The sequence below is a fragment of the Peromyscus leucopus genome, chromosome 14 (assembly GCF_004664715.2).
Source record: "Peromyscus leucopus breed LL Stock chromosome 14, UCI_PerLeu_2.1, whole genome shotgun sequence".
NCBI classification, from domain to species: domain Eukaryota; kingdom Metazoa; phylum Chordata; class Mammalia; order Rodentia; family Cricetidae; genus Peromyscus; species Peromyscus leucopus.
The window spans coordinates 34,487,440-34,510,799 of NC_051075.1; the positions used below are offsets into that span (position 1 = coordinate 34,487,440).

The 23,360-nt window shown below is 36.3% G+C and overlaps 1 protein-coding gene across 1 annotated transcript in view; it reads right to left on the reverse strand.

Annotated features, from left to right (window-relative positions):
• The window catches only part of Mdga2 (MAM domain containing glycosylphosphatidylinositol anchor 2), a 779,363-nt gene that overhangs the window by 413,675 nt on the left and 342,328 nt on the right, over positions 1-23,360 (reverse strand). The window contains exon 2 of the mRNA XM_028859113.2: positions 11,421-11,560. Coding sequence (XP_028714946.1) covers positions 11,421-11,560 — 140 coding nt within the window. The remainder of the gene's footprint in view (positions 1-11,420; positions 11,561-23,360) is intronic.

Below are 23,360 nucleotides of genomic sequence, written 5' to 3' on the forward strand. Positions count from 1 at the left end.
TCTACCCTCAGATTAAATAATTTCCTGTCTTAAATTTTACTAGTATTAAACTGATAATTTTATTTTTTTAATTTCATTTAAAGTGTGTGTGTGTGTGTGTGTGTGTGTGTGTGTGTGTGTGTGTGTGTGTAATAGTGCAGCACCCTCAGAGGTCAGAGTTGGCATCAGATCCTCTTGAGATGAAATTACAGGCAATTTTGAGTTGTCTGACATGAGTGCTTGGAACTGTACTTAAATCCTATGCAAGAGTAGCAAGTTCTCTTAATCACTGAGCCATCTATCCAGCCCTTAAACTGGAAATTAAAAAAAAAAAAAAAGTCAGAATTGTTTCTGCTTTACATATTCAGTTCTAAGTGATCTAGTGTAGGCATTAGAGACTAGCAGTAAATGCAGCCACTTCCTTAGAGAGCATTGAGCATGCATTATGAATCCACAGAGAGACATTCATGATGAAATATATAAGCCCAAGACATTTTGACTTGGCTTTTTTGCATTTTTTGGTAAGTTATCTAGGCAGTTGCCTTCTCTTATTTGAGCTAGTATATAGAAGAAATTTAAACACATTTCATAGTAGGCATAGACTGAATCAGCTGGAAAACCATGCTTCTGCATTCCATTAGTTTTCTAGTATGGCTTATTGTGGTTGCAAGGAGGAATAACAATTTCAAGTAGGTGAAAGATTGTTGGATGAACTGTGGACAGTGTATGTATAAATACAGAAGCATATTGTTTGTCATTTTCAGGCTGATTCATGATCATATCGAACCTCTTTGGAGTTGGGGTACACAGGATGTCACAGGGCATCTGTGAAATAGTACATGATTTTCCAGTTTTGCTCACAAGCATATTTACTAATTCCAGGAAGGAGACCCAAAATTTGTGAAAAAAGTTTGTACTTTACAGAGTATAAACTGATTGACCTTATGCATCCAAATTTCCTTTGCTTATGAAGGAAACAACTTTAACTCCAGAGGCTTTGGTTTTGTGTTATGTTACCTGAGCAGGAAGGCTTTGTCTCGCTAACATCTCTTAGACAAAATGAACTGTGGTAAGAAGCTGACACAAACCTGAATGTGTCAGAATCTTCATTTTCTAATTCTGCTCTACTCTCTGCAATTGATTTTTTTCTTTCTGTATGAAAACCAGTCTTCCATTTCCTCTATGTTGCTTAGACAGAGAGCTATGTATTTGTTGTCTGTTATTATCAGTAGATTTCCAGTTTATACCAGATGCTTTGTAAATTTATGATGGACACTTGTGATCCTAATGTTTAAAGTTGAGTTGTACTTAAAAATGGAAATTCTATCAAAAGTTACTGAATTGTGTAACATCTGAATTTTCTCTAACTGAGGCTTCTATATAGATATTTATTATGCGATCCTATTTCCTAAGAGTCTTGAAGCTTATGGTGGGTAGTACAATAGGAAGATGCAGTAAGTCTTTAAGACTGACACGGTAGCATTTAATACACTACTATAGGCGTGGATATGCATTATTCTATCAGCAGCTCCCAGATACAGTAGATCCAAAGAATTCTTAAAATGCTCAGTGCATAGAGGTAAATGGCACATGTTTAAATAGATGCAAGTTACCATTTTTAAAGTTTTTTTTTTTAAATTATGTGCCTGCGTGTGAGTATATGCATGTGAGTGCAAGTGCCATATATGCCTATAGGTCAGAAGAAGGTGTCAGATGCCCCAAGACTGGAGTTAGAAGCAGTTGTAACCATTTGACATAGAAGCTAGGAACTGAATTCGAGTCCTCTGTAAGATCAGTATATGCTTTTAGCTTATGAAGCCATCTTACCAAGCCAAAGTTAGTACTTTTAAAAAGCAATATGCTTAGACTACTGAACCCCAAAGTATATGTCTGTAATATGTACCCTCTCAGTAAAACTTTTGGATCCCATATCCTTTATCCTTGTGATGGCAAGTCTTTGTCAAACTGACAAAGATAGAGTCACCTTGAAGGAGAAAATGCCTCCATAAGACTAGCTTGTAGGCAAGTGTGTGAAACATTTTTTTTTGATTAATGATTGATGTGGAAGGGCCCATCTAAAGTGGGCAGTGTTACCCTTGGGCAGGTGGGCATGGGTTGTGTAAAAGTCCAGATGATCAAACAAAGAGAAGACAGTCAGTAAGTAGTTCCTCTCATGGCCTCTCTTTCAGTTTCTGCCTTGAGCTCCTGCCCTGCATTCCTTGATAAAAGACTGTGATCACAGTTTTTTTAAAAAATAAGCCCTATTCTCCCTAGGTTGCTTTTGGCCATGATGCTGATGACAGCAATAAAAAAAAAATCTAGAAGAGTCCTCTACAACAGAACACCTTTTAGAATAGGAAGTATTAAAGGTCCATTGCATCACCAACTTGCAAGCACATAATATGTTATCATCAACTCTAGCCACCGTGCTGCAAAAAGGAATTTCTGTGGCAACCGAGAATGTGTTCAGAAAAGGTGTGAGTCTTCCTAATTAATTAATTAATTAATTAATAATTTGTGTGTGGGGGGGTGTGAGTTTGTGAGTGTGTGGGAATGTCTGAAGACAACCTGAGGGATTTGCTTCTATCCCTCTATTAGCTAGTACATAGTGATCAAACTTGGGTCCTCAGGCTAAGGGGCAGACACATTTATCCACATTGCTGGGGCTGGGATTATTCAAAAAAAATTTATGTACAGTATAGGTTGAATAATGTGCCCCTCAAAGAACTTTGAAATCCTAACTCTAAGAAGCTCTCAGAATCAAAATGAAGCCACTTTTGTCAAAGTGTAATCCAAAATAGATGAAACAATGCTGACAGAAAAGTTATGAAGAAACTCATAATGTAAGCCTAGAAATTATTCACAAAAGACAAGACAGAGCAACTACCCTGCACAAAGGGCACCACAACCTTTTGACAAACAACAAACACATATTTCCAAATACACTTAACAAACAATTGTCCATTTAATCTTAAACTGATACCATCCTTTGCTACAAGAGTCATTCAATATAGGTCACATTCATCATTTCACCTTTAACAATTAGACCTAGCAACAACATCTTTGAATACACCCAGATTTACTATTAAACAAATGGTCTCATTGCAGTGCTTTTGATATCTGCAGATAAATATCATTCATCATTTCTCAAAGAATCTCTTTCAGGTTGTTATTTGGGTAGGTGACATTTAGAAGATGTTTTCTACACAGTTATTTAAGGTGAGAATAATGGAGTGGGGAGATCCCATAATTCAACACAATTGGTGTCTGAGAAGAAGAGGAAAACACAATGTTGAGACAAACACAGAAATGTGTACACACACACACACACACACACACACACACACAAAGTGGTGATAGAGACAGAAATTGGAGTGATGCAGATGGAAGTCAAGGAACATCAAGGTTTGATGGCCACCACCAGAAGCTAGGAAAAGGCAAAAGAAAAAAAAAAGTACTACTCAGAACCTCCTCCCAAAAAAGTAGCCTGTAGACACCCAGAATCTAGAATCCTAACATCCAAACTATAAGAGGGTAAATGCCTGTTGTTTTAAACCACGGATCTTGTGTGACCTTTATAAGACTGCCCTAGGAAACTAATACACTACAGAAGAGTGCATTCCAGCTGACAGAGTCCATAGATCTCATGAAATGTGTTTATGTTTCTTCTGGATATTAGTTGAAATAATTATTTCCTGGTATTTCCAAACCATTTTTGATGTGCCATTGCAATATTGATCATCTGTGGTCCTTCTAGAATGTACTATACTACATAGTAATCCAAAGTGGTCTCTTGCTCTGGTTACAAAGAACATAACTTACATTCATTGTGGTACCACAACCCTGATGCTTAAAGTTCATCTTAAAAAATAGTATAAATCTTATGATGCCCAAAGGAAGAGGTCCTAATTAACTAAGGATTTTCTTCTGCTCAATCCTGTCCTGCATCGTTCAATGATTTGTGCTAAAGGCAAGAAAGTACAATGAGGCCCAATTGTGGAGAATAATGTTTCCTCATGGAGCACAAGGAAGTATAAAAAAAAGAAAGGAATCAATGTCTGCTGACGGAAAACGATAAAACCATTGGGAAGATAAATGACATTTTTACCTCTTTGTTAATATCTTGACAGCAAGAGAAAGTCAAAAGATTAACAATTTCTAAAAATGAATTCCTAGAGTCATTCTTAATAACTGTTTCCTTGTTTATCAGTCAGGGAAACAGTCTATTTCATAAGCACTTTTCTTCTTTGTAACCAGGTTAACGTTTTAGGGTAATTTTTATTCTTCATTGATTTATCTGGAACAAATCTGAGCATTTGAGCAAAGGACTGTGATGAACCTAATTTAAACTAATTTTATTAGCTTACAATCAGCACTTGTTTAGTTTATTAGTTACTTCTGATACCATATTCTATAACACGATGCCTACAATTTTTTGCTTTTAAGTAAAATGAAGTTGAAGTTGAAATTTTCACTTTCTTATTTTAATGTCCTTCCAACAAACACTTCACTGAGGTAGAGATGTGAAATCTTGTCAATTCAAATGTCTTAATGAGTGAAGATAAATTTGATTTAAGAATATCACCACTATGGTAACTTTCAAGATATTCTTCAAGGAGAGGTAGATATAACTATTATTAAAAATGAACATTTGTAATGTAATGAGTGTGCTCAAGTGACTAAGGGTTTCTGGACTTACATGCATAAGCACACACACAAAATCATAAAAATAGGTCAATTAGTTAATCATTACATAAGAAAAAATTCACCTGAGTGATATTAAGGCTAGTACATTTACAATTTGTTGACAGCTCTAAAAACACTTTAAAAAATGAGTAAAAATCATTCTGTAAAATGTCAACTAATTGCTAATATCTGATCATGTAATGTGTGTAATATACTATAATATATGTAATATATTTATGTATATGTCAAAGGTCTATCAGTTTGTATATCTAATTAATTTGCTTTTGTGTTTTGAAGTCCATTATCTAACCCTTGCCAAGATTCAGATCAGATCTGGACAGAATATCACAGGCAAAGTCATTATGCCAGTCTGTATTTATCAGATATATCTGTCACAAAAAAACCCACGAATGTATGAACCATCAGACTTCCAATGTTCAGATCTAATTCAGTTTCAGGTGTATTTTTAAGAGATGAGGATACAGTTCCCCAAATTAGTTATACAATACCAGGTTGCTAGCCCTGATATCATATACATACAAGTAACAGTATACAGACTAAATAGATGATATCTATGTATTTAGGGATGTACACATAAAACAAAACAAAACAAATCAACCTCTTTAAGTTGTCATGTCTGTTTATGTAATTCAAGTACTATTTTAGCTGGCTGTCCCTATATTTCACCTGGAAAAGCACTGTAATCTATTGGCCAACACAAAGTCCTATTGGTCAAAGCATTTTGTATTTCTTAATGCTGACATTTCACTTATTTATACCAATATTGAGAATATTGGCAAAGTGTTACTATCCAACACCTGATATTTGAGAATGTAATCATCCTTATGGCTTTAGAGACCCCATTGTCAAGCCAACATTGCCTTCAGTATCATTTTATTAGAGGACTGTCTCCTCTAAACCTCTCCATGTTGGCAGTGTCCTGACCAGTGCATTTTGTATAGTGAGCAACCTTAGTGAACTCTTTAACACAAGTTCATAAAATAAAGAAATGGTAACATTGTCACTTCTCTGAGCCTTTGGGGTGTTTGAGTTCTCTGTGGAGGTTGCTTTTGACACCCAACATGACTTAGTATAAGTCATCATGATGTCTAAATGTCAAAGAACTATCAGAACAGCATATTAAAATAGTTTCTAGTTAATTATGTGACTAATAAAGCCCAAATCATATGAGGAATGTTTCCATTTTAACTTTTTTCTAGTCTATTCAATATGATCAAAAAGTTTACCACCTAACTCAATATTCTCTTGCCACTAGTGTTTATGCTGGTCAAAGCTAATGTAAATGTGACAAATAGAATAATCTGCAGATTCTAATGGGTTAACTGCAATCATCTAATAATGACAGTAATAGCTTAAATTGTGTTTGTAGAAGAAATTATTTTGCATCTACAACTCAATCACAGATGATTGATATCTGCTTAGCATTTACACATGCTAAGCATTTTTAATACATCTGCATAGAATTGTGGATCACAACCTAATAGATAATTCTACAACACAATTCTAGTACTTAAGTTTCAGAGATAATTACGGAAGAGAGGGCAGAGGATTGCAAGAGCCAAGGGTGTAAGGCGTTTGCTGTAAGACTGTACTTCTTATTAATATAAGAAGCTACATTCATAGAGGCTCAGCAACATGGCTGCCCAAGCAAAAGCTGGACAAGGATGATGACAACAGACATGTCAAAGTTAAGAGGGAAAGACCATGAGGGCTCCCACACAACACAAACCACTAAAGGCAAATGGGAAATAAAGAATGATGAAATCAGCAGAAATAGTCTTCTCCAGGGAAGAGTTTGCCAATTGGCTATCCAATACCAAATTGTCATCTCTGAAAACCTATACATACAAATAACATTATACAAATTGAGCAGGCTGTATATATCTATATTTATATCTATATCTATATTTATACTATAACATCTGTCTATATATACATATATATGTATATATATAGTGTGTGTGTATGAACAAGTAAAATAATGCAGTCATAAATTGAAAAGTGGGGAAGGAGGGGTAATGTAAGGGTTTGGAAGGAGTAAACGGAAGGGAAGAATGGTTTAATTATTTTATAATATCAAAAAGAAAATAATTTTTAAGTTATTTTTGTAGTGGCGGCATCATACATGGGGCTTTGTGTTCTACACAAGGGCTAGAGTACTGAGGTACAACCACATTTCACAGGGGTTTTTTGTTTATTATAGACAGATTACAATTTTTAATAACATATTTATCCCTTTGCCTAATTTTTAGGTATGAATCAGAAATTTGAGTGCTTTCTCTTCAGTTAGAATGCCAGCTTGCTTTTCTATGAAAGACAGAAGACTCTTATTTGTAGTCTGGAAACTTCATTACACGTTTATGATTAAAACAGCACTCTAACTTTTAGATTACAATTCAACTCATGCATTTTTACAGGACCTGTTGTCTTTTCAAAGTTAATATTTCTATGTTGTTCAGTAAAACAGTAATTTGTGCCCATGTGAAAGAATTTGATGGCAGCAAGCTGGTAGAGAAACATGATACCAACTTCAGTCACATGATTCCAAGGTAGTTAATGAGAACCCTAAACACTATGGGGCTTTCCATAAGAAAGATACTAAACTTTAGTGCTGTGAAATCCAGGGGCTTTCTGATATTCAGGTGTAAGTGCAAAAATGAATCTTCTTTAAAAGCAAATATAATCTGCATACATTTTTCTATAAAATGCTTTCACTAAGTAAATTAGCTAAGGTTTTTTAAAGAAATATTGCATATACATATATATTACATAGCTATATATACATGTATATATATACATATACACATATGTAATAGCTGATTTTTCTAAGTACAAATGTTGTCCAAAGGAATAAACTAATATGAATTATGGAAAGATACTAAATTCATTTGGATTACCCGTGGACAAAAATGACCTTGTAACCACAGGAGTTTTAATTCAAAATATTGGTAATATACTTAGGCTAAAAAGTATTAGCACATTTTAAAACATATAAAACTGATTCAATACAAATATACATCATATTTTATAAACATAAATAAAAACAAAAATATTGAATGTATGATATTTACCATAAAAAGCTATGTTTGATACTTTTAACCATGTAAATATGAAATTAACAAGGATATTAATCACTTCTGCATTGACTTGGCAATGTTTATAGAAGGCATGTGCAAGTAGCATAGATCTGGAATTTGAGAAAGTAAGTTTCTGAGCATCTTTTGTAACCTATTATCATGCCAACCACATCCAAAGATTCATTTTAAAAATATTACTTGAGTTGGCAGTTCTCTCACATGAAGGAGAAGTCAGATCCAGAATAAACAGATACATGGCTGATGAAAAAAGTAAGCTATATTGCATTTTCTAAGCCATGAAAAATATTTGATGTAGGATAACAGAACCTAAATCTTCCCATAGTGTGTGTGTGTGTGTGTGTGTGTGTGTGTGTGTGTGTGTGTGTGTGTGTGAAATCTATTATGTCTACTTTTCATGTGTATCTACAGAATTTTTGTAAGAAATATCACGAAGTGAGTCTGAGAATTGTCTTCCGATCTGAAAGCATGAAATATTCAGGTATTCTACTTAGATGATCATTTGAAAAGTGTGCTATATGACTTTTCTCAAATGACTTTTCTCATATGCCTTCACTGAGCAAATGAGGAATAACTGAGATCACCATAATTTAGATGGGAAGGTGAAATGCTTATCTTTTAGCTCATAAGGCAGAAAGAAGCGGTTGGCTTCAATCAAGGGCATACTAAACAGACAATGTCTGTAAAAGACTCTTGGGCTCTAAAGTATCAAAGTGTATTAGAAATTTATAGAATTTAAAAACAGATTAATTTTAAAACCTAATCTCAAGCAAAACTAACACCCGAGAAGGAAAATTTGTCAGCAGTGGAATTTATAAATTAAGTGAAAATTCTCAAAAATCTATGAGGAGATACATATGAAGCTAAGAAGAAAGTAAGAGACAATATAAACAGCCAATATACAGAGACATAGAAATCTTCAGGTGTGTAGGAAAATGTTCATGACTAGACCTTAAACTGTAATAGGTTCTATTTTCTCAAACATATGAAGTATGTGTTTACGTACTATATATGTATATATATATGCATATTTTAATATAAATATCACTCCAAACTATTATACCATGTATTTATAATAGCTATAATTTATATTATGTAAACAAACCCTAATACACATGGAACAGAGAGGTTAGGAGTAGATAGATATTCTGATCTAGTGTCACCCTCCTATCCACTTGGGTGAACTGACCCCTTCTTTATTTGATTTCTCTTGTATATGTCATTACTCTTGGAATACTTACAATGCTATCCAAATGATATAATTTTAAAAGTCTGTAACATTTTTGAAAATGGGCAATTTTTCTGATTCTAATAGCTATGGACAGAGAAAGGAGACTAAAAACTATGGTGACAAAGAACTAAGAACCCTCTCATCTCCATTTCCAGCATCCCCACTGCCAGAGTAGGCATAGAAGTAAGTTCTTCCAGCTCCTTGCTATCATCCAGGAAAAATCATCTTCTGGAGCAGCTGCCAATAGCATGCCCTTTAGACTTTGGCCAGAATGCCAAACCGCAGCTGTTCAGTCAGCCTTCCCTATATAGCTTGCTGGCAAAGAAGGCACCCAGTCAACCATTTCAAAGAGGAAATATCAACTCAAAGTGATATGCCTACAAACACAAGAGTTACTTCTAGGAATGAAGTAAATGATGATAATAACGACACAGTGGCTTTTGTTGTCGTTGTTTTTAATTATGGGAATATATTTAAATAGAACCCCCAAATGGAACTGGTTAAGGAATCAAAAATCTCCTAATTCTTTTTTTCCAGAACTCGTCTCAGATTAGCTAGAGAATGAGATGGCCCTCTGAAATGTGAACGTTGAAGGGGAAGTCTCATTGCCAACAGCAGATACTTCTAAGGTTAAAGGAGAAGGAGAACTGTGAGAGAGGGCACCCAGACAACCAGGGGATGGCAGAGGTAGATAGAAGCGCCATTTTTAAGCGAATTTTACGGTTTGGGATATATTAAGATGGCAAGCCTGGGTTCTAACACTGGGGGAAGGGAGCTGCAGTGGTCTTCTCTTGCTGGGAACTGTCTCTCACCAACCTCTTGTCACTGCTGTACTTTTTAACCTTTTTTGATTCCAAATTTTGATTCTATCTCTATTATTAGGCCTTTTAATAAAAAATAAATTGGAGCAACATTAAAATTTCTTGAGCTACTGTTTGAGTTAACTCTAAATATGCTTTTTAAAATTTTTGATGAAATTATCTCACTGAACTCAATATTTTTTCTATGAATTTTTAAGCACTAGTGTTTTATATCTGATTTTATAATTATCACCATCATTTTTTTTCTGTTTTCTTTTGGAATCACTGCTTATCACGTTCAATTATTTTTAACCAATTTTTATGGAATTTAATTTTATTAAGCCAATTTCTATTTTTTAATTCATATTCTGTTAATATAAAATACACTTACTCATAATTTTAGTCTTTGTAATTTTCTATTTCAAAAAACTTATAGTCATTGTTTTTTGGTTATTTTTACACCTTTAGGCTTTACCAACAAGATTAATTTTAGAAAATATAATTTATCACTTCAGTCACATTATGGTCCTATGAACCTATCTACCTACCCATCTATCTTATATCATCTAATTATCTGCTTGCCAGTCAGCCTACTTCTCCAATACCTGTTCCTGCAATAGGTTTTGTTTTGTTTGTTCATGGGGTAGAATCACGAGTTCTTTAATTCGTCAAGGAAGAGTGGCAGGATCAAATGACAGGGCAACAGTGACAAATTCATAAGACCCCAAATCTGTGTTCCATTCTCTTCTATGTCTTGATAGAAAAGCACTTGAACTATCTGACTTTTTCTACTAAATCAACTTTTTTTCTCTGCCACACTTAAATATCTATGTGCAGTCTGGAGTTGTCAGATTAGGTATATGAAAATAAGAATTGTTAATGAGTAAAAACACTTGAATATTATGTATACAAATTACATTTTCACATTATATGAATAATCAGCACGGATTTATTCATTTACAGTTATCTCTTTTTGCTCTGTATGCTTTTTTTTTTTTTTGTAATCTTATTAACTTCTATATTTCTCAAATGTTCCCATTGGTAATCACTTAAGTAAGGTGCAGCTAATTAATATGAAAGTTCAAATGCATTTAGCACCTGTAAACTTTTATTTGAAACATTTCTGAATATAATGGCTAAGAATAAGAAATGTGCCTGTGATGACATGCATCACATTCTTCAAAACAAAGCTTCCTTAGGTACAATTATGTCATCATGAAGTCAGGTTTTCCACATTCTAAAATAGACTCATCGCCATATGAATTGTTATCTTACTGAACTATTTTTGGAGTTTTCTTTTTAACAGCTTTCTTGTGAGTGTATTCTAAATTTCTCACAATGCAAACCCCAAAATTTCTTGTTTCATCTTATGCACTTGCATTCTTGATCAGTATTTAGGAATGATCACTCTTATCTTTCATTCTATTCATTTCCATTGGAGTGGCAAATGAAAGCATACACAACTCCCAAATACCCTCACACACACACACACACACACTGACACCCGGTCACAAAAACACATAAATTCTAGCTTAATTGAGTAAAATATAAACTTTCAACTTCCACGAGAAGTCAGCATCTTCTTTAACATCGCAGCTCAGGACTCACCTGTGGGCGTGGATGTCCTGTAACCAGACAGGTCAATTCTAGAGTTTCTCCTTCCCGGATAGTGTAGACCCTTTCAGAGTAGCGCTCCTCCTCAATATTACAGGCCAATCCTGAGTGCACAATCCGAACTGTCGGGGGAGCTGCGGAGTCAGAAAGAAAAGACACAAGATAGGTGAAAACCCAAGTAAATCGTGTCCACATGAACTATCCCAATTGTAAGAGTAATTCTCATTAGGCTCTACAATAGCCAGAGCTATTAGCCTAACACTTAGAACTTTCTTAAAGGATTCAAGATTTTCTTAGTGAAACATTTCTAATTTATCTAATAGTCAGCACAGCATTCCGAAAATGTCAAAGGGGAAGAGAGCAGCGAGAGAAAACTGATGCATCCAGAAACCATGTCATTACAAGGCCCTGTGGTTAAGTTGATTGTTAAAATGTAGGAAGGCCTCTTCCTTTCTGAAATTAAAACTTGAAAAAGATAAATAATGATATACCTGGAATATGTAATGCCAAAGGAAGATGACGATTATAAGAGAAGAAGGCATTTGAACTAAAGACGCAGACATTAGTCAGCTCATTTTAAAGTCCCGTGGTACAGAAAAGGACCCAAGGGATGTTCATGCTAGGAGACAGCATGTCAGCTCAGTTGGCAGCATCTATAGACCCCCTGCCTTAGCATGAATAAAAGGTGGTCTCTGAGTAAAGACACTGAAGCTAGCAGCAAATTATTGATGACTTAGTCTCAAATTTTAATAATAATTTAACACTTATGGAGCTGTAGAAATTGCATTTTCTCTTGCTTTAGTGCACAAAGACCTTAAGAAACTTGACTAGTTTTTGTTGCATTACCTATCACAAGCAGAAACTCCTCAAGTGATGAGAAATCCTTAGCTAATCATACATGTTGTCTACGATCAAATACATACTGACAGCTAGGAACTTTGGAATGGAGGTCATCTCCATTTTTGGACACAACATCTTTGTGTGTAATACATTTGGAGGTAAAAGAGAAAATGATCTTAACTGAAGGAAAAATGAGAAGATTGCCTGCACATGTAGAGGGCAGCAATCACAGACTATTCTGACAAGAATATCCATTTTAAACAGCATTGCCCTTAATAGAAGCTATCAGTTTCCAAAAAAGAACACTTGAATGCTTGAATTTTTTTTTTTTAAATTGGCATAAAAAGATCACAAGTCCTATATTTCTTGAAAATGATGTTGGTGCTTCCATGAAGAGGAAAAAGACTACTCAATTTATGAAAAGTCCTCTTGTGGGAAATTCATGTTTTGAAGGGAAAATCATTTCTGATGTGTAATGTTTTGACATACACCACTAAGATCCTTAGGGCACTTACAGAGATGAATAACTAAGAGGGTGTATTTCTTTATCTTTCTAAATTTTGTGAAAATGAAAATAGATAAGCCTACTTGATGGAAAAAAATAAAAACAAGACCCAAAAATACAAACTAAAAAATCAACAAATGATTATATTCTTTGCATACAAGCCCAATATTCAAATTAAAAATCAAGCTGCTTTCTAATATTCATCAGGGGAAGCTACAAGGCAGGCTGGGAAAGAAAGTCATTTCTAGAAGGGTACTTGCAACACTCCATGTGGGTAATTCTTGCCCCCAATGCTTGCTATGAATATCTTTCCTCAGTACACAGAATAACCTGACATTTTGGCAGAAAACTCTAGGACTTTGCATTTTAAATCACCATTCACATGACTGTTTAAGGTGCCACTCACAACTCAGGCTACATTATCAGAAATACTTCTCTGGGCTTCATAAATATTTTTATACTAAAGGAAAATATTCCAAGTGATAAAATGTTCTTTTACTTTTTAAAGAAACCAGAAATGGGACTAGAAAAGTGGCTTAAGATTTGGGAGCACTCACTGGCTGCTCTTTCAGAGGACCTGGGCTCAATTCCAGGCACCCAACATGATGGTTCACAACTATCTGTTATTCCAATTCCAGGGTATCTGAGACCCTCTTTGGGCCTCTGCAGGTACTAGACACTCAAGTTGTGCACATACATACATACATACATACATACGTACAAAATACTCACACATATCAGATAAAATTTTTTAAAGTAGCCAAATATGATCTGAATAGTAATATTATCAATAGACATGTTAACACATAAGGGAAAATCTAGACAAAGTGGTCAACTCTGAAGCCACATACAAACAAACCTCACTAAGTGGACTTATCAGTGTGTGTGTGTGTGTGTGTGTGTGTGTGTGTGTGTGTGTGTGTGTGTAACAATAGCAATAAAAAAGGAGGCTATCAGTTTGAGAGAGAGTAGGAGTCAATGGGGCAGGCTGTAAGGAGGAAAGGGAAGAGGATAAGTAATTACATTTTAATTAAAAAAAATAAAACTTAAAAGGTAACCAAACACTTGACATCATTTTATTGGTTTAAAAAAAAATAGTGATACTTGGCTGACCAGTGGTGGCGTATGCATTTAATTTCGACACTCGGGAGGCAGAGGCAGACAGCTCTCCGTGAATTCAAGGCCAGCCTGGGTTACAGAGTGAGATCCAATACAGGCACCAAAGCTACACAGAGAAACCTTGTCTCAAAAAACAAACAAACAAACAAATAAACAAACCACAAATAAATAAATAAATAAATAAATAAATAAGTAAATAAGTAAATAAATAAATAACGTAGTGATTCTTAAATGAACCCAATGCTCAGTTTGGGCAATAGAATTACTTAGTTCAGAACTTTTGCTTTGGATTCTGTCTAGACACTGAAACAATTTCTGGGAGTCTTATGACACTGGATATTCTTAATGCTCTGGATGCTCTGGTGTCTCATGCAATGTTTCCCCAAATTATTGCAGACAGTGATCAAATTTACAATTCAATTTAGACAACTAATCCTGGTAGGTACTTTTTAAAAGCCATCTGCCTTGTATAATTATACACGTATTATAAGAGCTAATGACATCAAATGCTTACAAAACATAAATAGAAACAATTTAAATAGAAAATATGTTTTTCTTTAAATAAATAACTATGCTAAATTTAGTCTCATAAATGATAGTCCACATATATTAATACATCTAATTACACAGTTACATGACATTCTTTCTAGACTAATTTGTACTTGTTATGTTTTGTTTAAATTTCCGATCAATGCCCAGTATTGTTATTTTTAAGATATATCTTTCAAATGCTTCATTATGCAAATAAGCCCCTTGAGTTAAACAATTTAAATTATACAGTAGGCAAATTGTGACATCTGTAAGGGTTAATTTTCAGCTATTTTCTTCTGTATTTTAACACATTCTTGGAAATGGTAGTTGTTTATGTACTTTCACGAAGGCACCACCTCTCCTGTAGAAGCTGTGATTTTCTACCAAACTTAGTTTTGAGTGTATGTTCCTGGTAACCACTAGATATAGGTCTATATTTTGGAGATCTAGGGTAGTTATAGAGATAGCATAGATGGAAGGGCTTTAGAACTCATCCAAGTTAATGCTCTTGTTTCCAAATTAGAAAAAGAAAACTTGAGGACATCAGGTGCCTGACATAGCCTGTTTTCTGTAGCCTATGTGAGGTAAAGCAAGTAAGCAAACAAACAAACAAACAAACAAACAAAACACCCCACTGGTCCTTTCTGCTTTTTTATTTTTGTCTATTTAAGCTATGTCTGGAGTCATTACATTGGGATTCTTCATAACTCCGAAAGTAGTCTACACTAGACTTAATAAACAGGAAGTGCTGTGAAACCATTCATAACATTAGGCGCTGTAACCAGACCAACAGCAGTGGTATAATTGCTCCAAATTCAATAAACAAAGCATCGTCCCTGTTCACCATCCTGTCCCTGACCCTCCCAAGTGACAGACACCTACAACTGTGGAGATGTTGTCTCTCTCTAGAACCTCCATGCCAGTGATTGAGTAAGGAGCGCTGAGAATTGAAATGTGCTTGCTTATGATGTTCTCCCAACTAGGATTCCCCGACTGCTCTCTGTTCATCGTATAGTCTTAGATTACCAAACACAATGCTTGTTTCCCCCCCCCCTCCAGAAGACGTGTACTGCCTTCTGTATTTTTATCTTTTTTTAACATTCTAACTTCATGTTAGGCATTTCATGGGCTGTAGATATGACACAGATTTTAAGAGCTGACAAGTCCTCTTGTTATTCGCCCAGAGGACTTGAGGTTTGGTTCCCAGTACCCATGTCAGGAGGCTCACAACCATCCATAACTTGACTTTAGCTCCACAGGATGCAATACCCTATCTGCCTCTTCGTTTACCTGCCTGTTTGTCAAATAGTTACACTAACAGGCACAAACATGGAGATGTGTGAGTTGCTACACAGGTGTGTGGGTTCACGTGGGTCTGTGGAAGGAAGACACTGAGGCATCTTAAGAATGAATCTTGCTTTTCATGGCTGCAGGGGGTCCAGCCTCAAAGGACTGAAGCACTAACCCTTCACCTGCCTAGGGCAGTTTTTTTTCTCTCCAATACAGTTTAGCCAGTTAATTTCCATATGCTCAAAACAACCTGAAAGGGGCTCCCAACAATACAATGCCAAGTGCAAATTCCTCGATTTGTCAGGTACCATGGTTTTCCGGGTTTCCTGAATCAAGTTTTGTATAGGCCTTCGTATCCTTGGGAAACTCCAAGACAAGATTCACACAGAGGACAGCAAGAGAAACAAAAGGGGTCTGCTAAACAAAAGATGGATTAGGGCTAGGTGCTACTCTCTGGAGCCAGGCTAGCTCAGCAGGAATGCCAACACACACACACACACACACACACACAAACACTCATTTAAAAAAATTAATTATGTACTTCTGTGGTAGGAGAAGTGTCACATTTAATATCTACCACACATCACATAATTTAGAGAACAGTGTTATTAATATTATTGGTGTTTTTGTAAACATTACTAAAATTATAAAGACATCAACTTTGCCTTTTAACAAAACATCAGCGATTACAGTAATGGATTTATTTACATTAAATGAAATTGGCTACATAATATCAAAATAAAACATGGCTTTGTCCTCTGCTCTGTTGGAAAAAGCTTCAATTCATCATCTTGAAATTGGAGCAAAGGTTATGATTTCCTTTGCCCTATAGATCCAGCAATAAACTTAAATGTTAAAATATTGCATGTGACTCAGATTAATCTAAATTTTTTGAAGTAAACCAAATCTCATTACTTTCCTAACACTAATCACACCAGATACTTTAATTTGACGGAGTTATTTTTGCGTTCAAGAGGGCAGTCTAAAAGGGCAAAAGAGGGACACTTTTTATCTTGTTAAAGTGTAGTTTTGAAAGTTAAACCCAATTTTAATTCATTCGGTCAAAAAAGGTACACAGATAAATTCCCAGTATCAGAAACTAGGAAAATATTTATCCTCTTCTATCACATGTAGCATGCACTGGTGCAGCATGGTGAGGCTACACATGAAGGTTAGTGTCTACATGAAGTATACTAGTGTATAATGAAGCTATGTCTTCAAAGAGCTGACAGACTACAGGAGCTGTAGACTGGGGAAAAAATAAAGATGGTTAAACAGAAGAGGTAGTGTACCAAAAGAAAAAAAATTAAAGCCACATTGGAACAAAGCTAAGAAGAATGAAAACTGCCTGGGGGAATCCAACAAGCTTCACCGACTCAATGACATTTAACCTAAGTTTGGAAAGAGATGCTGGGAGAGCAATAGCAGGGAGACACTCCTCAGAGGAAACCACGTTGAAAGACATATCTGTAAGCAAGTGCTGTTGTGTTCCAGGAAGAATGGCGTGAGCATGTGGCTCTTCCACTAAAAAATAATTTACTCTAAATTTCTACGCTCGTATGACTCCCCCGCCTTAGCAATCTATCTGCAGGCACCAGGAAGCTGCCTTTCAATGCCTGAGATGGACATGAGGGAGAGAGAGAGAGTTTGCGGTCTTGATGGATGGGATTTAATTAAAACAGTGTGAAGGCAAAGCGGGGTGGTTCAAAGGGCACTGCAGGTTTACTCAGTCTTGCTAAGAGAAAACCGATTATTTTATTCAGAATGAAATGAGGTGAAGAATCCAGAGATCAATAACCTATAAAAAATAGTTTTAGTACACATATATAGATGGGAGAAGATGGTCACACTACATTTCCCGGGATGAAAAACTGAGTTGAAAGCTACCATCATTCTTGCAATTGGCTAATTCATTTTAATTAGTATATGCAGTATCAAGTTTCATTATGACATTTCAAATAGAATTTGCTTTGGTTGGGTCTCGTCCTCCCTTTTCCTCTCCATCCTCTCTCATACCCTCCCCCTGCCAGAGCCTTGCTTCCTCTGTTTTTAAGTCAAATGTGTCTTACTGGCTTGATTTCCCTCTTCTTTACACCTCTTATTGCCTTCTCATCATCTCCTTCCTGGTTTGTAGTCCACGACCACATTCACACCCACCTTTCCACATGCTTATAAACATTAAAAGTTGAGATCCACATATGAAAGACAACATGTAGGCTAGGCATAGAGGTGCACACCCCTTCAATCTCAGCCCTCCAGAGGCAGAAGTCGTTGAATCTCTGTGAGTTGGACTTCATGGTGAGTTTCTGGTTGACTGGGGATCCATAGTAGGATTCTGGGTGGGTGGGTGGGGGCAGGATATGAATATGTAATTTTTTTTAAATCTGAATCAAGGTCACCCCTGTATATTACTTCTAGTTCCATTAATTTTTCTGCAAATTTCACAATGTCATTTTTCTTTACAGCTGCATAAAATTCCATCTCATGTACCACGTTGAGAAAAACGACTTAATAGAAGGCACACTCTTAACCACCTGAGCGTGCACATAACTCACTCACTGAGAGGAGATTCCTGCAATGAGGGGCCCTCTAAGTAAGTCGTGGCTGTTTGTTAGAGTGAACAATTTGATGAGAAATGTTTTAAAGGTTAAGCTGTTTCCTCTAACAAGCACAGTTCCTGGAGTTTCTGCTGTTATTATACAGCAATTATTTTGGTATTAGTTGTCTCGCCTCTAAGATCCTCCATTGAAAGCCTTAGACTTGAACAGATTGTTTCAACCCTTATATCCTTCATGAAGTTGCTCTGTACCATTCAAATTGCCACTAGAAGGTTGCCTCCCCACCAGAGCATTTCAGCTCTTGGTGCAAATGCAAGATCTCCCCGGAAACAGTCTGGAGATAGGATGGCCACCTTTGCTTGTCTTGTTAACTGCAATGGATAGATCAGTAAATCACTGTGCACAATTCCTCCTCACACACTGGGGGAGAGAGTAGGAAAAGGGAGAAACAGAGGGGACATGGAGAGAGACTGCTCTCCAGTGGCCAGGCAGAGGCGGCAAACCAGCATCTATTCTTTATGTCACCCCGCTCCCCCCCCCCCCCGGCCCCCGTCATTCACGTTTGCTTATGAAACCAAACGCAATCATATTCAGAATTTCCCTCCATTTTCCGACTGATTTAAGCTGTCACAGTCTTTTCTAAATTGAATTTCATTTTCGACATCATTTTACACTTAGCTAAGCAGCATTGCCGACAACTGATCTCCTTATTCCGCCCCTCTCCAGTGCAGCATATGTGCACAATACTTCTGGGACACAGTGGCTTCTGTTCGTCCTCTCTTCACTTGCTACTCATTTTTGATAACTGTGTGCACCCTGTCCCTACTCCTCTTTTTCACAACCATCTCATCACCTGACTTTTAAATGTGCATGGAGGTTTAGCCCAGCCATTCCTAATCTTCATGACACTTCATTGCCCAGCATGCCCCTCCTCAGACTAGTCGCCACAGTACATGTTCTTTTATCGAGAACACAAAATCAGAGTTGGGGAGCATAAACATTTAAGAAGAAATAAAGAGCTCAGTCTTGGATGTTACTGAGGACTAGGCAGTGGTTGATGGCCCTGAAGACTTAGAAGTTTTAATAACCAAATAACTCTCAACAGCAGACCACCACGTAGTAGGTGAAATTAAGAGAGTCTCGAGAAAACAACAGCAATGAAAATTCTAACGAGAAAGACAAGGAAAATGACTTAATAGGGTTTGCAAAGTCTAAGAAGTACAAAGAAATGAAGGCAAATGTGTGCTTCAGAAGTTACCTGGAGGGATGCGAGAGCACATTTTTTGACAGGGTTGTCATTTAAGAGGAGAGGAGACAAAAGGTTATTGCCTTTGAGCATTTAGACGGCGCTGGTGAATTCTGAGTGACATAAAGGCTGCACAGAAGGGAGATCAAAAGACGAATAATGTGAGGTCTGACTGAGCCAAAACCTCTTGCTAGAGCAAAACAGGGTGGCAATGTAAAGTAAATCTGCTGCTGAGGGTTAGCAAAATGCACAAATAAACGAGGAGTAAACAATCACATAGTGCAACAGAAATGCGCCATTATCATTCTGGAAGGATACATAGAAACATTTTACATGTCTCCACTTCCAATATAAAGGTAACTGTTTGCCAACACTGCAGTTTATAGAAGTTTGCGTTCTCATTTAAAAATAATGTTCCTTAAGTATCTAGTTTATTTCTCTTTTTCTTCTTTTTTAATTTTATCCCCAGTCTCTCCTCCCTCCTCTTCTCCCATTTCCACTCCCCACATCTACCCCTCTCCCCATCCACTCCTCCTCTGTCTCCATTCAGAAAGGGGCAGGCCTCCCATGGTCTGTTTGTAAGGCTCCTTCTTTCTTCTTGTTCTTTAACATGTTCAACTTTTGCAAATTTCTTACCATATATGATGATATTTCTCAGTGCTCTCTAATCACTTCTACAAAAGAACAGGTAATCAGGATTCATCTCCACAGTGCATAAACATGTCCTGCTCATATTTAAAAAACAAACAAGCAAAACAACACTTATCTTGTCATTAACAGGCCTGCTCCTGTTTTGCCTTTATAGTCTGGCAAATACATAGTTTCTATTTCTAAACTATAGTTGAGAAATCAGAGCACACAGTAGTAAGGAGGCTGTGTGCACGCTTGGCTATCTTGCCCTCTGCAGCTTCCTTCTGTCCTGTTCGGTATGTTTATAAAGACACAGCAAAAGTAAAAATTCTACATTGGGAAGGTTTCCTTTTCTTTTCCCACTGTTTTCTTCCTTTCCTTGTTTCTCAGCCTTTGTTGACCCAATTCGGCTTCCTTTGTCAAGGCCTTTTGGAACAACATGCTTACCTTCCACTTCCTAACAATGTAAGTAACGTTTTCCTACTCAATACCCAGTGCATCAGTGAAAACAGACACATATCAATACATGCACAGAGACAACCTTCAGTTTATATAGCGATGCCTTACCATAACTATCTCAGAAGAAAAGTGGTTTAAATTCCCCTGATATCCTTATTTAAGTCATTCCCCAAAAGGTAATATTTTGATATGAAAATATCACAGATGACATTGTTTTAAATCTGTCTTTAGCTCATTTGTTCTTTTTGTTTGTTTGTTTTTTGTTGTTGTTTTGTTTTTCGAGACAGTGTTTCTCCCTGTTTGGTTTTGGTGCCTGCCCTGGATCTTGCTCTGTATACCAGGCTGGCCTGGAACTCACAGAGATCTGCCTGGCTCTGCTTCCAAGTACTGGGATTAAAGGCGTGCACCACTGCTGCCCAGCTCATACTTGCTGTTTTTTTTTTTTTTTTTTTTTCCCTTCACTTGTTTGGAGTTAACCACAGTTTTAGAATCACTGTGAGCTTGTCACCCTTCTTTCCATGAGCTTTCCCTGCCCTCCAAAGTTGGTTCACCGGATAGAAAAAGAAATGTCCCAAAGTTTATAATTTAATAAATAATATAACAATGTAGTAAGAATCTATTGATCACGCTGACTTTAATCAAAAGATCATTCTAATCTTGTGGCTGTGGCAAATGGCTTTGATTGTGACAGATACTAGATATGTTGTATTAATCTCTCCAACCTATACCAACCATTGTTGTAAATGATTTGAATAACCCAGTGGATTCTAGGTCTCAGGGTAAATAAGAAATTTAAGCTTAAAACTACTGGGTTTGAACTGGTAGCCATTGCTTTACACAGTTCTTTAATGTGGTTTTTTTTATACACTTAAAGCAAATTATTCATTAATATGCAATATGTTATTTAAGAAAATGTATACAAAGATTGCCATCAAAACAAAACAGTGATATCTACTAATAATGTAATTTTGTACATTCCATTTTAATGTTAAAAAGTACAACATATAAAATATTGTTAAACATTAAGAGAATCATTGATATTGTATAATCCCTCTCTTGTGATGCCATTTTAATACGTTCACATTGAGTTCCTCACACCATAGAAAATTAAATACAAAATATAAGAAAAAATAAGATATATCTTCCACAAAGTCACATTCATGTGCCATTTCAATGCAAACTTCTGTAAATTTTAACAAATGTACTTCATGGTTTCCACATTTCCCCCTACATTTCTTTTGAAATACCCCTTCATATTTCATCCATAAGGCCTTACAAGCCTTTCCTACATTCTTCCAGGAATTTCCCAGGAGAAATAGCTGAATTTCTTCATGCAATACTGGAAAGTTCATCACACATTTTATTAATCAAATGTTTGCCTCAGAAAGACCTGTGAGTGCTGTACAGAGTACTCCAATATGAAGACACACGTGAGGAAAAACATAGCTCCCCTTCCTTGGGTAAGAATGTGATACGTATATGTGGGTTTTGATTTGACATTAGATCCTCTAGAATATCCTGACTTGTCTCTAAATCAAGGTTGGGTTACTGCATTTTAAATAAAAACAGAGGTTGTGAAGAGCACTTACTGCTTTTCTAGAGGACTGAAGTTTGGTTCTCAACACCCACTTCAGGCAGCATACAATCACCTCTTACTTCAGCTCCAGGGGGATCCAATTGCTCTGGCCTCAGCCAGGACCTACACTCATGTACACGTATCCACAAACAGACCTACATAATATTGAAAATAAATCTTTTGTTTTCTTTTTTTTTGAGACAGGTTTTCTCTATGTAGCCCTGGCTGTCCTGAAACTAGCTCTATAGACCAGGCTGGCCTTGAATACACAAAGATCTGCCTGCCTTTGTCTCCTGAGTGCTGGGATTAAAGGTATGCATCACTACTGCCCAGCTGAAAATAAATCTTAAACAAAAATAACTACTCCAAATTTTTGGAAAATAGGTCAGTGCCCTTCACACCCAAATCATTTTTTTTTTTATTTAAGATAAAAACAAAGCAGCTTTCCTGTTGCTCACCTGGCACCATTCTTCATGTGGGCACAGTGAAGGGAACAGACTGTTATGAGACTGTATGAGGGTCTGTAACACTATGCAAGTCTTTAATGTTTGATGGGGTCTTCTCATCTAAATCAAATGTATGCAAAATGTCAGAAGCCGTATATCATGTGATTCATGCATAGTCTTTAAAAGGAGTTATTGCCATACTGTAAGAGATAAGGAATCAGAGGCATGGGTAGATATAATGTTAGTTTCTTTAGCTTTGTGGCCTGAAAGGTATAACAACATATTCATACTTCCCTAAAAGTTAGAGGTTTTTTGTTTCCTTTGAAGTAACTACGAAGCCTCAGTATATACTAAACAAAATAAAGTTACTCTCATTGTTTCCAAACTTTAATCACAAAATGGCTATTTAGAGAGAACCATTCTTTCCCCCAGCCAAGCTCATCAAAAAATAAATAAATAAAACAAATGAAATTTATTACAAAATGTGCCAAAAATGAAAACTCCAATTTGCTTTTCCAAGAGTGGTGACAGCAGACAGAAATAGAAGGATCTGATCTGCTAATATCTCCACTGCCTCTTTCCATTGAGAAATGTCATCCATTGTCTGTGACTAGTTCTAAAGAGGGCAAGCTCTTCAGAAAATTGGGTCAATGCCTTTAGTCCTCAGAAGAGAGGAAGAAGTACAGTCATGATACACACCCACAGTCTGACCAATCCGAAGCACAATTATTGTA